The sequence below is a fragment of the Balaenoptera physalus genome (genome assembly GCF_965194825.1).
Source record: "Balaenoptera physalus genome assembly, chromosome: 2".
Classification (NCBI taxonomy): Eukaryota; Metazoa; Chordata; class Mammalia; order Artiodactyla; family Balaenopteridae; genus Balaenoptera; species Balaenoptera physalus.
Genome location: NC_138883.1, coordinates 173,311,818 through 173,328,313, shown reverse-complemented (window position 1 = coordinate 173,328,313; position 16,496 = coordinate 173,311,818). Strand labels below are relative to the sequence as shown.

The 16,496-nt window shown below is 42.1% G+C and overlaps 1 protein-coding gene and 1 long non-coding RNA gene across 5 annotated transcripts in view; both read right to left on the bottom strand.

Annotated features, from left to right (window-relative positions):
- Window positions 1–16,496, bottom strand: part of LOC309656462 — a 1,106,578-nt gene that overhangs the window by 946,412 nt on the left and 143,670 nt on the right. The gene's annotated exons all lie outside the window — the stretch shown is intronic.
- LOC309656435 (uncharacterized protein) overlaps window positions 1–16,496 on the bottom strand; it is a 199,890-nt gene that overhangs the window by 122,823 nt on the left and 60,571 nt on the right. For 3 of the 4 annotated variants that reach the window (XM_082452968.1, XM_082452967.1, XM_082452966.1), the window contains exon 2: window positions 6,062–6,191. In XM_082452968.1, the coding sequence (XP_082309094.1) occupies window positions 6,062–6,191 (130 nt within the window). Of the gene's footprint in view, window positions 1–6,061; window positions 6,192–14,901; window positions 16,491–16,496 lie in introns of all 4 variants that reach the window. The other variant, XR_014261332.1, reaches the window with a different exon arrangement.

Below are 16,496 nucleotides of genomic sequence, written 5' to 3'. Positions count from 1 at the left end.
AAGAAAGGCCCTGCAAATTCAGACCACTGGATTGTCTCCTTCCACCGTCTCTTTCTGATAAAGGTACTAAAGGGAAGTAGATAGAATTTATCCTCTATGATGTAATCCTCAAAAATCCTAAAATATTCCTAAACATCACTAAATTCCCTGTCAAGGGTTGGAAGAATGACTTATAACAATGATTTTGGGGCTTCCCTGTTGGCACAGTGGTTGAGAATCTGCCTGCCAATGCAGGGGACATGGATTCGATCCCTGGTCCCATGGGAAGATCTCACATGCCGTGGAGCAACTAAGCCCGTGAGCCACAACTACTGAGCCCGCATGCTGCAACTACTGAAGCCCGCACGCCTGGAGCCCGTGCTCCGCAACAAGAGAAGCCACCGCAATGAGAAGCTCAAGCACCGCAACAAAGAGTAGCCCCCACTCGCTGCAACTAGAGAAAGCCTGCGCGCAGCAACGAAGACCCAACGCAGCCAGAAATAAATTAATTAATTTAAAAAACAAAAGACAATGATTCTGTGTGCCCAAGTTCTTCTTAGCAAACTGTGCCTGGACACGGGCCCCAAGTCAGAGGCCTTCAGCGTGGGAACCACAATGGTTTCCTCAGCTGCTAGTTATTTGGTTTTCAAAGTTCTCCCATTTCCAAAGACCACTAATCCTATCAGCCAGCCAGCTTCCACTCATTCACTCATTCATTCGTTCATTCATCCGACAAGTACTCACGGAGCATTTACTATCCCACGTGCTGGGGTACCTCGGCGAAAAACAGCCCCATGGTTCTCAAGATGAGATGCTGGCACCAGGAGCGTCAGGATCACCTGGGAACTTGTTAGAAATGCAAATTTACCGAGGCTCTGCCTCAGACCTACTGAACTGCAAGCTCTCGGCGTGGCCCCAGATCTCTGTGTTTTAACAAGCCCTCCAGCAGACGCTGACGCACATCAAGTTGGAGAACCACTGGTGTAGACTAGACCACACTTGCTTAGAGCGTGCTTTCTCCTAGAGGAGAGCCGTAAATGACTACGTGAGATGTAATGTCAGGCAATTATCGATGCTCCTCAAAAAAAGGAGATCAAGAAAACAGGGGTAGAGTGATGGGATGCTATTTCAGCTGGGCAGTCACGGAAGGAAGACCTCCCTTCCGAGCAATGAATGGACTGAGAGGCTGGGACAGCACTGCTGGCTCCGCGTCACAGCCCTGCCTCCTGTTCCCTTCCGAGTTTCCAGGTAGATATCAGACCACACTGGGAAGACGCTTGTCTCACCAGCCATTCCAGAATGCCTATGGGAATTTGAATCCTGAAGAAAAGCAGAAATCTAGTACCTGCTCCAAACCTCCAAGGTCTGAAATCAGCAGATCCCAAAATAGCCAAGAGCCTCAGTGATTTCACGGAGACCATTTGTGACAGACATCAGGAAGAACTTCTTGACAGCAAAGATTATGAAAATACAGAAGAGGTTGCCAAAGAAGACAGAGGAACTCTTTCCTGGAGGGAAGATTATTCTCCAACACTCATGGTTCAAGTGCAGTTTTGGTGGGAGGTAAGCCTGAAACAGACGGTACTTTGGGGTCACAGTTATTCCCAAGATCATAAACATCTGCTGTATCACTTTTTCCAACGCTTTTTATGAAAATCCTCAGACATACGGAAGAATAGGAGGACGATCCTACATAGACTTATCATGTAGAATCCAAAATTTTTAACATTTTGCCGTATTTGTTTTATCTATACAGATGGAGATAATAAATATTGCCAAGTCATTTGAAAGTAAATTACAGATATGTAATTTACCCCTAAATTACCCCTAAATATATAATCATGCATCTCTTAAAAATAAAGCCATTTTCCTACATAGTCACAATATACCGTCCCAAGGAAATTATTGATAATTTTCTATTATCTGATAATATCTACTTCCTATTCAAGTTTCTGCAGTTGTTCCAAAGGTGCCTTTTACTTACTTCTTTAGGGGAAGATTGCAATATGCTTGCCTTGTTTGGGTAGAGATTTGAGTTCCATTTGGTTTTAAATACACATGTAGATACTGACATTGAAATTACATCAAAATTTAATATGAATCACACCAAAGCTTAATATGGTGATGATTACAAACCCAATAGTTATGACTAATAAACAGTTCACGGAAAAATGTGAGAAAGGGAAGGAGGGACCCCAGAAAAAGAGACTGAGTAGCTTGTAAACTGAATGTTTGTGTCTCCCCAAAATTTGTATCTTGAAATCCTAACCCCTAATGTGATGTTATTAGGGAGTGGAGGCTTTGGGAGATAATTAGATATGGGAATGGAGCCCTCATGATATAATTAGTACCTTTAAAAAAAAATGAGAGCGCTTGAAATCTGAAAAAGAGGGGATATATGTATACGTATAACTGATTTACTCTGCTGTACAGCAGAAACTACCACAACATTGTAAAGCAACTAGAATCCAATAAAAATTAATTTTAAAAAACCGAGGGAGCTTGTTTCCTTTCTCTATCTTTCCCTCTCTCTCTCTGTCTCTGTCTCTCTGTCTCTCTCTCTCTCCCCACCCCCAGACATGTGAGGATACAGCAAGAAATCAACCGACTATAAACCAGAAATCGGGCCCTCACCAAATACCAGATCTGCCAGCACCTTGAACTTCAGCCTCCAGAACTGTGAGAAAGAAAAGTTTGCCATTTAATCCACTCAGTCTGTGATCATTTGTTACAGCAGCCCAAGCTGACTGAGACAGAGGCTGAATGTATTCATTCATCTATTCAGCCAGTAGGCTTGCCCTTGAACATAGGGTGATGTGCAAACCGCACTACCCTGTGATCTGGGGGTCAGCTGGGCCAGTACAGGAGAAGGGCAGGAGAAACGGCTGCTACGTAAGGAGGATCCCTTCCTTGGCTCAGGACTACCCATCACCTACCTGTTTCAGCTTACTGCCATCCATGAAAAATCCTTTTTTATAACTTCTAATATGGGATTTTAACTTTGCAGTGGACTCACTCATGGTCTCCAGGGGCCCTTTGTCTCGGGGAGGTAACCTGGGCTACTGGTATCAGAGTGCCAAGCAGAGGGGTGCTGGATGACCCTTGTCAGTGGACCAGTAAGTCAAGGTGCTGGATGACCACCTTTACCCAAGGTCGTCTTGGACAGAGGCTCAAACAGAAGAGCCAGGGGAACAGGACGCCAGGTCAAGGAGTGTCTGGGCCACGGTGGATGATTCTTTGGCTACTTGAGCGTGTGTGTGGATGGGGGAAGGAAGACATCTCTCTGCATCCCTTCTTGGAGGGATTTGTCTAAAAATGGGCACACAAGAGACATAAAGCTTGACTCTCAGGGACAAAAGTCATCTGTAATACCATAATCATTGAACAGAATGCTAGAACTGTAAGAGAATATGAGGTCTGTTCATTTAACAAATATTTATGGAACATCTGTTAAAAGACTCAGGAATCTGTTAGACAGTTTAGGAGACTCAGGCAATCAATGCTGGCTGGCTCTGCCCTTCAGAAGGTTACAGAACAGCAGGAAGGAAAGTATCAGTGACTTTCTGAGGACACATAGCTATGGTGGTGGTACAGTAACACTTAAAGCATAAGTTTCTTAATTTCCCACCCAAGGCCGTCTCCACCAGCTCATAGTGGCCTTGGTGAGATTTCATTTTACATCAGTTCTTTGTTAGTGTCATTCCATGTAAGTTTCAGGTCAGAAACTTAGATTTGTTCCCTATTTTATCCCTCACCCAGTGGGGAACACACATGCTGTGTGTCTGACGCATGATAGGTGTGCACAATACATTTTTTAACTAAACGAACATGCAATTCTAAGGTCATGCAGTATATTACAATGTCTCCTCGCATGCTGTACTGAACACTTCCAATTTGTATTTAACTTGCTTTCCCTACCACCCTTTACACAGAGGTAGAAGAGATGATGATGATGATTTTAAATAGCTAAGGATATTTTGTTCTCAGATCTGGCCTTACTGTTCAGAAGCGACTTTATTCTCCTGTTAGTCTTAAGTAATGAAAACCATACAGGCAGAAGCTATTTGATCCAACTCTTTGGGGTAAAAAATCAACACTACTGCAACATTAATGCAAGTTATCGGTGTAGCTTAAATACTAATCCATTGATCCTCTTTCCGTTTTATTAAAGCAAGAAAAATCACATCATAGATTTTCTGTGACTTGACAAGAAACCAAAGCAATGTCTAGATAACGTGACTGGTTCATGTACCACTTGGACAGTAGCCTAATTGGCATTTAACCCAAGCAGTATTCTCCATAGTAAACACAACTTAGAAACATAATTTCCATTGTTGCTGAAAGCCTCTTCTGGGCTTAATTTTTAACTCTGATTGAATTTTCCAAGGCAGTGAATGCTTTTTCAGTCTCCTCTCAGTTAGAAACATGCCAGTCATTTGGAATAAAGAGTTAATAGTTATCGAGACTTTGGGATTCTTCAGTCTGTGAGGTCACTTTTTATAATAAGTTTAATAACCAGGCAGATAGCTCTCATCTACGTTCTTAGTGTCTCACAGTAACGGGAGAGGCATTGTCCAAACCCCGCCGTTTACTTTTTTTATTCTATTTGCAATTATTTCAAACACTCTCCAGAGAGGTTAGGGCATCTTTCTGTGGAGGTGGGATATCTACCAGCAATGACCAAAATCTTACACCTGGTGTTTCTCAGGCTCAGTTAGAAACTCCAGCTGAGCTTCTGGTCCTGGCTGGGCGTCAGCGGAGCTGACTTCCACGGTGCCATTTCATTAACTCACTCCAGGAGACAATGCGGTCCGCAAGGAGACTTTGTTCCCCCATGTCTGCTGACCAGCTGCGGTGAGAAGGGAATGATCCCTTGGCTCCAGTTTCACTGGGCCTCATCCTTTCCTCAAGCCTTTTAACACAGGTCATCACATATCCTATTTTCTGTTTAGTGTGGTGAGGAGGGTGAAAGGACCGGAAGGGGTGGGTGAGAGCTCGGACCCTCGGTGGCTGGACGGGGTCCTCTGAGCCCTGGTTCTCTTTGCACACTGCACTCCTACCTGCCAACATCAGCCACTGGCTTTGCTGTCCCAGCGCCCACGGACCAGTTACCGCTCACAGTCACAGGCTTTTAAGAGGGAGCAAAGCTGGGGGCAGGATGTAGGCAAAGACACTATCTAAAAGGTGCACAAGAGCCTCACCTTCCATCCTTTGCCCAACAGCCCCAGGCTCACCTCGAATCTCACCTGCTACCCCCAGACCCTCTTGACCTAAGAGGCATTTTTACCCAAATTCTGAACACCAGCCCTTCTCTCTTCTGCAGAGGCTGCAAAGGCTGGGCCCTCTCTTGCCTCAAGGGTCAGGAGCCCTCATCCGGGAAGAATGACCAGCTCACCTTCTCACTCTCTAAAGCTTCCCGTGCTGGGCTTCCCTGGTGGCAGAGTGGTTAAGAAGCCGCCTGCCAATGCAGGGGACACGGGTTTGAGCCCTGGTCCAGGAAGATCCCACGTGCCACGGAGCAGCTAAGCCCATGCGCCACAACTACTGAGCCTGTGCCCTAGAGCCCGCGAGCCACAACTACTGAGCCCGCATGCCACAACTACTGAGCCCACGCGCCTAGAGGCCACGCTACACAATGAGAGAAGCCACCGCGATGAGAAGCCCGCGCACCACAACGAAGACCCAACGCAGCCAAAAATAAATAAATAAATTTATAAAAAAATAAAAAATAAAGCTCCCTGTGCTGAGAGAGGCTGACGGCCTTGGGTTCACCTGAGAGGAAGCAGCAGGCCTGCACCCCTGGGAGCCATGCACAGTGGGATGGGGCACCCGGCCTGGCTGGAACTGCTGGAGCTGGTAGGAAGGGAGCTTCAGAGAAGAACACTTCCTGCCCCCAAGATGCCTTTCTGTGTGTCCTACAGCAGTGCCCCAAGAGGATTATAGTCAAGTGTTTCTGAATTGTCCGGTTGGTACCTAATGCTGGAAGATTCCTCAGAAGTGATGAGTACACACCAAGGAACTAGTCTCACATTCTGGCTCCTTATCTGGGCAGGTTGCTTTGAATCACTCAGGGGCTCCTTACCTTGACAAGCATGGCCTGGCCATCTGGTCCCGGCCTCACTCTCCAGCCTGGGCTCACAGGCTTCTTGCTCTGGAAACTCTGAGCTCTTTGCAGTTCCTTGTAAACTAGGCCAGGAGTCCAAAGATTTTCTCTGTAAAGGTCCAAATATAAATATTTTAGGCTTTGCAGGCCCTACAGACTCTGCAACTTGCACATCTTGCATATATACCTAATGCTCTATTTCTATTTGGTTTTATAATCATCTGTTTTTATATACATTTCCCCATCAGACTCTGATTTTGCAGGCAAAGATTATTCATCTTTATATCTTTGTATCTCTAAAATCCAGCAAGTATCTGCCATATCTAGTGTTGAATGAATAATTTTTAGTGAATGAACCAAACAACAATACCAATGAAAGTCAAGCGATATTCCCTCCCAAACTGCCTCTAAAAGAAAACTGAAAGAGAGAAAGAAAGAAAGAAAGGGAGAGAAGAGAAAAGAAAAGGAAAAAAAAGAAAAACCAAGACAGACAACAGCCAAATGCCAAAACCTGGGAGTAATTTACACTAACTTTAAGTCATTCAGAACTGAATGAAGAAAAACAATCAGCTGCTCACGTGTGCTACAGATAGAGAGTCATCTAGACCTGCCAGGAGAAAAGAGCTTGAACTCATTCTATCTGCCTCTGGACTCAGAGACTCAGGGTCTGTAACATCTGGAACAATCATTTCTTACACATGTAGATTCTGCTTTGGGGGCAGTGAGCTGCCATAAATTCTCCCTTCCCCCTTTATTCCTACCTATTTTCTCCCTAACTTATAGCCTCCCAATCTTCCTGTCCATTCAGATATCAGACAGAATTCCCAGAAACAGTGGGGCAGGAAGTGGGGAGAAGACGTGGTCCTCCTACAGATCACAGTGAATGCAAGGAAGGTGCTGCAGTGCACAGTCTCCCCTGGGTTAGTTTTTCAGAGGACGGGGCAGTGAGTAGAGTAGGAAATAACTTCACCTCAGCTCATCAGAATCACAGCAAGTGTGTGCCATGCTCAGTTCAAAACTGGAACAATACAGAGAAAACCACTAAAGCCCCTGTGCAAGGATGACACGTAAGTTCCTGAAGCATACTTTAAAAGTTTATGCTGTGTGAATCTTACCTCTCTCTCTCTCCCTATATCTATCTATCTACCTATCTATCTATCTATCTATCTATCTATCTAAACTAATAAATGAATAGGTGTCTCCTCGACCCTGGAAACTGAGCTGGGAGTTATACACATTAAGCAGTCCTTTGGCTGTAAACCTCAGGATGTACCATAACCAGCATTTGAGTGGACAGTAAACGTAGCCAAGAGCAATCTTCACTCTCTATAGCTATTGTTCTAGAATAGAAAATAAGGAAAAGAAGCCCAGAAAGTCAGTAGAACAAGAGAAAGGGAATTGTTTCTGAAAGAACATCTCAAAAAGTAATATAGTAAATGAAGAAAATTAATCACATAGAATGCAGAGTCAAGTTGAAAAGAGAGATAAATGATGGATGTGACAGTGTTCCAACCTAAGAATGACAGTAGTTTTTGAGAAAGAAACCGTAATATTTGAGATAGAAGCAATAACTTAAGCACATTTCCCTGAGCTAGGGCAAAGAATCAAGCCTGTGGATCAAAAGAACGCTCCAAACAAAATCACTTAAAACAAATCCACAATTAGATATCCTTCTGGGGAAAAAAAAGTGGATTCTGAGAATGTCTCAAGTCAATGCTTTGACAGGAACAATAACCTCTACAAATAGGTTAACCGCGTAGCTGTGGGGAGGATGCAGGAGAATCTCATAGAAGTCAACCAATGGAAGTAGAGCTGGGCTTAATGGGAAAAAATAACTATCGTTCTTTCCCCCTCTCCTTCAGCTCTCCCCCTCCAGCCCCATCTCACTTTTACTCCATGACTGCTTCATCCAAATTTCTCTACAAACTGACTTCTCTGCTTATTTATTTGCTTATCCATGGCTCATAATGGCTTCCTTCAAATGAAACATCAGAACTGGAGTCTGCATTTTCTTTGAGTTTAATTGCCTACAGGTAACAAACTCGGTCTCTGCTCCCCACTTCCAAATTTCTGGATAAGATTACTGATAGTCAAGTGAGCCAAACAACAATACCATTGACAGTCAAGCTATAACCACTCCAGCTTTGGAGAGTTGTCACCCGTGGCCCAATTAGCTGTACCCCAAAGAACAGGGTCATATCATAATTAGAGCTGTTCCATCTGGACTAAGTTCTTTATGAAGGGGTTATGGGATTGGAGGAAATTATTGAAATCTCTAGCCCAGTGAATTAAGAAAAAATTCTTATAAGCACCCAGGCAGGAAAAATATTTATTGAAAATGGAATAAAAACAAGTGTGGTCTTCAATGACTCTGCAGCATTCAATACCAGATGACAAAGACGCATAGTCTTTTGGGTTTTGAGTGGAGAAAAGTTATGACCCAAGAATTTTGTATGCAATCAATATAAATATATTCTTTGCACCTGAAAAATGTTCTCAGATCTGCATGAGATTTTTTCTTTTTAAATACCATCCATAAGACATAGTCCAGCTAACCAAAAGGAGAGGCAGGACCTACCAACTGCACTTGAGCTGTGGCACCAACCTCATGCCACATGGAAGTCATGAATGAAGCAACAGACGAGTATAGCCATGGAGCTCTGCCAGTTTGAATGGAAGTACTTTTCACTGAATGTATCAATAAGGAATGCCACCCACCTCACTACAGCCGGGACAAGATGCCACTCTAGCTACTGGAGCAGTGCACCCCAGCTACTATGCTTTAACCTCACAGGCTAAGGCCAGCTTCTGCCCAGAGGCCAAGCCCTCCTAACACCGAGGTAGAACTGGATGGGACAGGACCTCTCACTCTATCACCAGAGTCTGGTGAACACAAAGGATTCCTACACATGTGAAAAGAAGTGAGTTAGAGCCCAGAAGTGGGTTAAACTAGAGCTTCTGCTATTACCTGTACTGGTAATCCAACTTTGAGATTGAGGCACATTATTTTATACACAAAGCTATAAACAAATGCTCCCTGGTTACAGGAGACACTGGTCAATACTTAATAATTCAGGTATTGATAAGTCAGAGGCTGAATGCTCAGGGTTTTACTCTAAAAATTTGTGTATTTACAGTAATAAACCATATCCAGTTGATTGATGATGAGCCTATCAAGTGGAAAGTAGGTCCTGGCAAAACTACTCGGTCAATGTCATTGACAAGGAAAGGAAATGTCTGGGTTTACTGCATGAACGAGACATGCCATTCTGGTTAAATCATTAATAGATTACAAATTAATAATAAATAAAACATTAACAAACTAAAGCCTAAGACGATAGTAGTGGTGATTTTATTTAGTACTCATCTGCATACAAGATCTGTGTGAAGGATTTTCCTTGCATTACATCCTTGTGATCTTTATAGAAACCAAGTGAGATATATTTTATTATTTCCATTTCATAGATCATTCAACAGAAGCCCACAGAGATTAAAGAATTTATCCAAAATTGCATGACCAGGATCAAGATGAGGGCCACACCCAAATCCCTCTAATTCCAAAGCTTGCACTTTTAACCACTTTGAGCTCACCCTTTCCTGAAATTCACAGAATTACTAGGAAGGGTTCCTTCACTAGGAAGGATTCTCTTACACCAGGTCAATTAATCTGAAAACTGCAAACCAATTTTCAACTTTCAAAAAGCTAATGAAACAAAATAAAGCAAAAATTCCAAAACATGGATAGGTGGATACACAGAGCAAATACCTCAAAATAGTACAGAACAGGAAAAATGTCCTTCTCATCAAAACATAGCATTCTGAAGTTTACAAAGTCAGTCTGAATTTTTTCCTTAAAAGCCAGAGAAAGGATATTCCAAGGAATGAACTAGAAGGGTTACTGTAAATTTTGCACATCTGATAAATATCCCACACTGAAACAATAAGTTTCAGAAACTTTTCTTTGAAAGGTTATGCTCAACCTAAATGTTCTTAAATTTTCCTTTGTTTTCTCACGTAGTTCATGATAACTGAATCAAAGATGAATGAGTGATTTAAGTTAATGAAATTTTTATAGCATGGGAAATGCCTGTATCATGATGCCACATGAAAAAAACTAAGATACAAATTTTCTACAGTATGAACTTCAATAGATTAAAAAAATGTATAGAAAAAAACTGTAAGGGAATAAAACACCAAAAGGTGAAGAATTTGGGGGCTTGGTTGGGCAAGTTATGAGTAATATGTTTCCTTCTTATTACTTCTCTTTATTTTCCAAATTTTCTAAAATGTGCAATTTCATCATCAGAAATATAAACTTTATTTTTTTAAGAATTGTGATCTAGCCCACAACTTTGTTAGTGTCATTGGCTCAGTTGAAAGAACATGAGAATGAGAACATGAGAGTCAGAAGAGTGGAACTTTCTAAGAAAATCAGATCCACCTCCCATGATGCCTCATACTGAAAGGCATCCACCCGCATGAAGCCAAGTCATGGGCAAAACACGAGGGTTGAACAATGACCTTCAAGTTTCCCTCCAATTCCACAGAAGATCACACTGCTATTATGAATACTCCATTGAGTAACTGTTGTGGCCATGGGAATTCATGGTGCAAACTTCCAGCTACAGGAAGTGTAACTGACCCAGAGGTCCAGCTGCATGCTCTGAAATCCATCATCACGTTTGCATGAAGGTCACGTTTCCCATAGGTTGCTCCCAGCCAACAACTGAGCACAGCTGGGCACACCTGGGAGACACGGAACTCCTTTCAGACATGGAACCTGGCTTTGGCTCAAGGACTCCCCAGTGGCCTTGCTGAAACTTCCTTGAACGGCATGGCAATCTTGCACATTTCCATCCAAACTTCCTTCCTTGTCTCCTTCACTCAGGGTCAATGTTCCGTTGTGGTCTGATGGCTCTCCATCCCTTCCTGGCTCTTTCTCATTTTTTTTCACACAGGTGTTTCCCCTGTAGAAATCTTTGCACATTAACCTCATCTTGGCATCTACTGCTCAGAGAACCCAGATTAACCCAGCATATTGGTAGATCCACAAACTATACCTGTGCATAGAAAGACTGAACCGGAGGTTGCCCAGGTGGCACGGCTCCTCATAGGGCTGCACACCTGGTTTATACTTTGTCTTATTGTCATTTTCTTCCTTTTTATTTTTTTCTGAGATTTAAAAAAATTTTTATTTTACATTAAAGTATAGTTGATTTAAAATATTATGTTAGTTTCAGGTATACAGCAAAGTGATCCATTTATACATACACATATATACATTCTTTTTCAGATTCTTTTCCCAAATAGGTTATTGCAGAATATTGAGTATAGTTCCCTGTGCTATACAGTAGGTCTTTGTCAATTACTTATTTTATGTATAGTAGTGTGTATATGTAAATCCCAAACTTCCGGTTTATCCCTCCCTCCCACTTTTTCCCTTTGGCAACCATAAATTTGTTTTCAAAGTCTGTCAGTCTGTTTCTGCTTCGTAAATAGGTTCATTTGTAATGTATCTTTCTTTTAGATTTCACATATAAGTCATATCATGTGATATTTGTCTTTCTCTTTCTGACTTACTTCACTTAGTATGATAATCTCTAGGTCCATTCATGTTGCTGCAAATGGCTTTATTTCATTCTTTTTTATGGTTGAGTAATAGTCCATTGTATATATGTACCACATCTTCTTTATCCATTCCTCTGTTGATGGACATTTAGGTTACTTCCATGACCTGGCTATTGTAAATAGTGCTGCAATGAACATTGGGGTGCATGTATCTTTTCGAATTATGGTTTTCTCTGGCTATACACCCAGGAGTGGGATTGCTGGATCATATGGTAGTTCTATTTTTAGTTTTTTAAGGAACCTCCATACTGTTCTCTTTTCTTTCTTTTTAAAACAAGTGTCAATTACAGTACAAAAAGACTAGTGTTCTATTGCTTATAGACCAAAAAAATAATTTTTTTTTTATTTCAATAAGCCTTTCCTGAGTTTATTTTAAACTTGTTCTTGTTTCTTCTGCCCTATCAGCCATATGCATCTCTTCAGCAACTTCTGACTCCCTATTTCAGATCAGACGATAAGGTTCATTCTTCATTTCTGTCATCTACAACATTAGAGGAATCTTCCTCTGAGATTTAAAGTATAATTAATCACTTGCATCCAGCATGACCCTCTCTGGATGGCTAAGGGACCGTTTCATGCTAAAGTCCTTTATTTTCAAGACAGTGGCTTCCACCTCCCATGGTTATTTGTCAGTCTTTGTCCATCTTAACCACTCCTTTGAAAATGTCAGCAAGCCAGCATTCCCTGACTCCTGCCCACCTCTCCGAGGTCGAGGATATTGGAATCCAAAGGTCTTCCTGCTGTGCTGTTTAGAATCCCTTTTGCAAGCTAAATGAGGCACAAATTTAAATTCAGAATCTCCAAATCAACATTTCAGAAAAGACACCCTTATTCTTTGGTAATTAGGAGGAAAAATAAGCAACTCTGCAGGAAAGTACCGTCCTTTCTTTGATGAGCTCTGAGTAATTTAGGGACTCCTTGGGAGACATTTCCTCTTCTGAGTGAGGGGCAGCAGGTCCTTGGGAGGGTCACTGCCTAGGATGCAGCCGGTGCCCCCCTTCTGTCCCCTGAGCAAGTAGTTCTGTACCTGCGGCCTTGCATAAGGAGCGTTTCATCTTCTTGGTGATGTAAGATTTGGCTCTGGTTCATGGATTCTTGTGGCTATTGTACCAGTGCCAAAACCCTTAGAGAGCAGTACTCAAAGAGATTAGGGGGGAGAGAGCCCCAAGCATGTGCACAGACAAGATCGTGCCTTTGTGACAAAAGGTACTTTGATTTTGACCCTTTCTCTCCCTTAGACAGGACAACAAAGCTGTCTCCAAACTCATGCTACACCAGAAACCCTCACGTTGCAGCAGATAACATGGAACAGAGACACAGTCGATGCAGGACAGCCCCTCCGGTAACACAGAGAAAGAACTGGTCCAGGCTTGGAGGCGTGGGAGTGGGTCTCACACACCGGATATAACCGTCTAACTCCTGGGTCCCAGGGCACTGAATCAGCTCAGGACCAAATGTCCCTATTCCCTTGTTTGACCAAAATGACCCAAAGAGAAGGCTGACTCAGAGAACCAATAAGATTTTTTTTCCTACTTTGTGTTCCTGTTTCTGTTTTATTGTCCTCAGGGAATGTAGAAAAAGCAAATATTATCTGAAGTGATTTCCTCTTCACCGAGGCCATGTGCATGAGGTTTATGTCCCCAAATAATTTGTAGCCTTCCCCGAGGAGACCTTCCCTAACATCCTCTCTTCAGTTATTTAGTGTGACATTTCCAAAACAAACAACTGGACAACTGAAACCCAGTCTTGGATGGAGAGGCTCAGGGATGCGAGATTATTGGTCTTCGGCAGCGGGCAGGACTCCTGCCTGTGGAACAAAGGAGCCCATCTCGTCAACCTCCTGAACCCTGTTCAGTTTCTCCAGTCACCCACGAAGGCTGCAGCAGCAACACCAGCTCCCTCTCTCCTCCCTGCTAAAAGGAGACCACTTTGCAACAGAGAAACTCTGATTTCTGAACATAAATCTCTGGCTAATACCTACGTTTCCTACACACCATTCAGACAAGATTTGGGATTTTCTTAGCAAACTTAGACTGCAACTTGAACACTTGCTGTTAATCAAGTTTAATCCCAGGTTACAAATATCCTAAGAAGGAAGGAATTCTATCCCCATTGGTATGGGTGCAATTCCCTTTCTTCCAAAAACATTCTTTCTAAATCTGAACTCTACAGCAAATCTCCTAAAATGGAAGAAATCAAGTGGTGAGTGTCAGAGGAGGGGAAATTCTAGAGTTTGCAGCTAAAAGCATAATGAAACAGATCAGGCTTCGGGGACTATGCAAATGTCCTGGATTTAGCAAAAGAATAATAAAGGAGAAAAAAGACACTCCTAACCAACTTTGGGGATTTGGGATACATTCTATATTACGGATGGTGTCACAAAAGGAACTCTCTTTAAATACATTTACCTCACTCATGTATATCTCCAGAGAATATTTCAGAAATGATTAGCTGTTTTACAGGTGAATAAAAAGCAATACCCATCCCTAAGAAATTAACATGAAGCTAAATTCTTTAACCTGGACAATAAAATGAAATCGGATGGTCCAGTGCTGTAAGTTAGTGTGAAATTATTGTGTCAACAGCTCAAACTCTGTTTAAAAACAAAACAAAACAAAACAAAAACCAAAGAACTTCACTGAAGGTAAATGCAAAATGGGTGAGAAAATACATCATGCAATTTTCTTGAGAAATTGGGTGGGTGACACATTAACAGTAAATTCATTTGAGGACTTTTTTGATCGTTGGGCATCTTTGTTAATGACCTGGAAGATGAAGAATGGAGAAAGTAAACAAAAATGGAAGGAAACCTGGAGAGAAACAAAATGGAATTTGAGATGTGAAGTTTTAACCCAAGAAAAATTCTACTTCCAGCAGAAAATTACTCAAAACATGTACCTCTGAAAGTGTGGGTGAGACTGGAACAGAGTAAAGAAATCTGAGGAGGCTGTTGGAAATACATGACTGAATTCATGCTGTGTAATATGGAAACCAAAACCCAGTGTTCTTTAGAGATTAATGACACTCTTCCTTCTAAGAAAAGAAGGAAGTACAATCAACTTGTACTCCTACAAGTTGATTAATTTTCACCTCTAATTCTATAAAATAGAATAAAATCCAGTGACCTGAGGAAAATAGAAGTTTGGGCTGTATTTAGTATGATGGGTATTGGGACCAAGATTCTCACTTACCTTAGCAACAATAACCCATGTGGTACCAGAATGCTGTGGTTATGTTTCGGGGTTCACAACGTTTGCACATTTGCACGGCTAGCATGAATCCACGCATAATGACAATGACCGAGAGAAAAAATTTTTAAGACTCAGTGTACATGTTTTGACTGAAATGGCAGTGGAGAAAGAATGAAGTAACACCTTAAGTGGAAATCCTTACATATGAGAGGTCTTAGCACTCCTAGCAGACAGGGAATAGGATAAGGGGGACATTTCAGTGGCACTTAAAGGGAACAAAAGAACACTGCTCACATGAGTGACTGTGTTACGAAAAAGGATTTCCAGGGGAGTAGCCTAAACCACTTTATCCTGCCCCTTAAATGCCAAAACAGACAGTCCCCTAAGGATGTTAAAAATATCTTGGAGTAACTGGGAAGAAAGGAACAAGTGCTACATTTGTGGAACTGACCACAGTCATCAGTGCTGGAAAGTGCAGAATTAATCAAGCAAAGATTATTTATTGAGAATTAGTATGGTCCCAGGACTGCTGGGAACACGTTAAACACACTGGAGAAATATGTAATAAAATTATTATCATTTAAAAAATTTTTTTAATTTGGAAAACCAAGATTTGAAAACAATTAGTGGGTAATAGGAGTCAGTGCAAAATTCACTGAGTTATTGGGATAGTCATGAAGCCCAAGAGACGTTCATAGGAGAGTGAGCACAGGAACATCCACGGAGGCTCCCTGGAGGACAGAGGACTGAAGGCTAAGTAAAATGTGAATACGCAGCAGAGAAGAAAAAGTTCACTCCACAAAATAAAATAGAATAGAATACAATAGAATAGAATAGAATAAAATAAAATAAAATATTAAATTAAAGTAAAATAACATATGGCAGCAAGCAAGCTTCAGGGAAAATGTTCTGGAGACAGCGAGGACCAGAGGGTCTGTGAGGAAGAGCACAGACAGATATGATACCTCCTGGGAGGGCTAGTGTGGGATCAGCTGAGGAAGGAGATTAGGCCAAGGCAGGAATATGTGCTCCTCGTAGTAAGAAAATAGGGAGCCTCTTAGTTTCTAAGCAGGGAGTGAGGCTGATTTGCTAGTAAGGCTCATGCCAAAAAGCCAAGCATGGGTAAGTAGAGTCTAGATAAAACGTGGTGGTTATGGCAACACAGAGAGGGGAAGAGAAGAGAAACATTCCAAAGAAAAAATGAGACATTTCAAAGGCACAGTCCTGAGGACTTTGTGGCTAACTATCTAACCCAAATCTCCAGGGAGGCAGCCCCCGGAGTGCCTGCCACCAAGAGTCAACTGAGATCATCAGAGCAGGACACCCAGTGCAACTCATTTTCCCAAAATGCTCTTTGCAGGGGGTAGATGTAGAGAAAAATCTGGACTCTGTCAACCCAAAAGGCAATGTTTGAGTATCTGGAAAAAAGACCAGAGCATATGTTGCAAGAAAGAAAACAACTTAAGGTTAAACCCTAAGACCACATATTGAAAAGAAGATGGAATGAGGTACAACATAGCTTGTTATATGAGCCAGAAGCCCCGAAATGTCCACACTGAGGGCCCCCCAGTCAGCAACATCACTGGTTGCTAAGA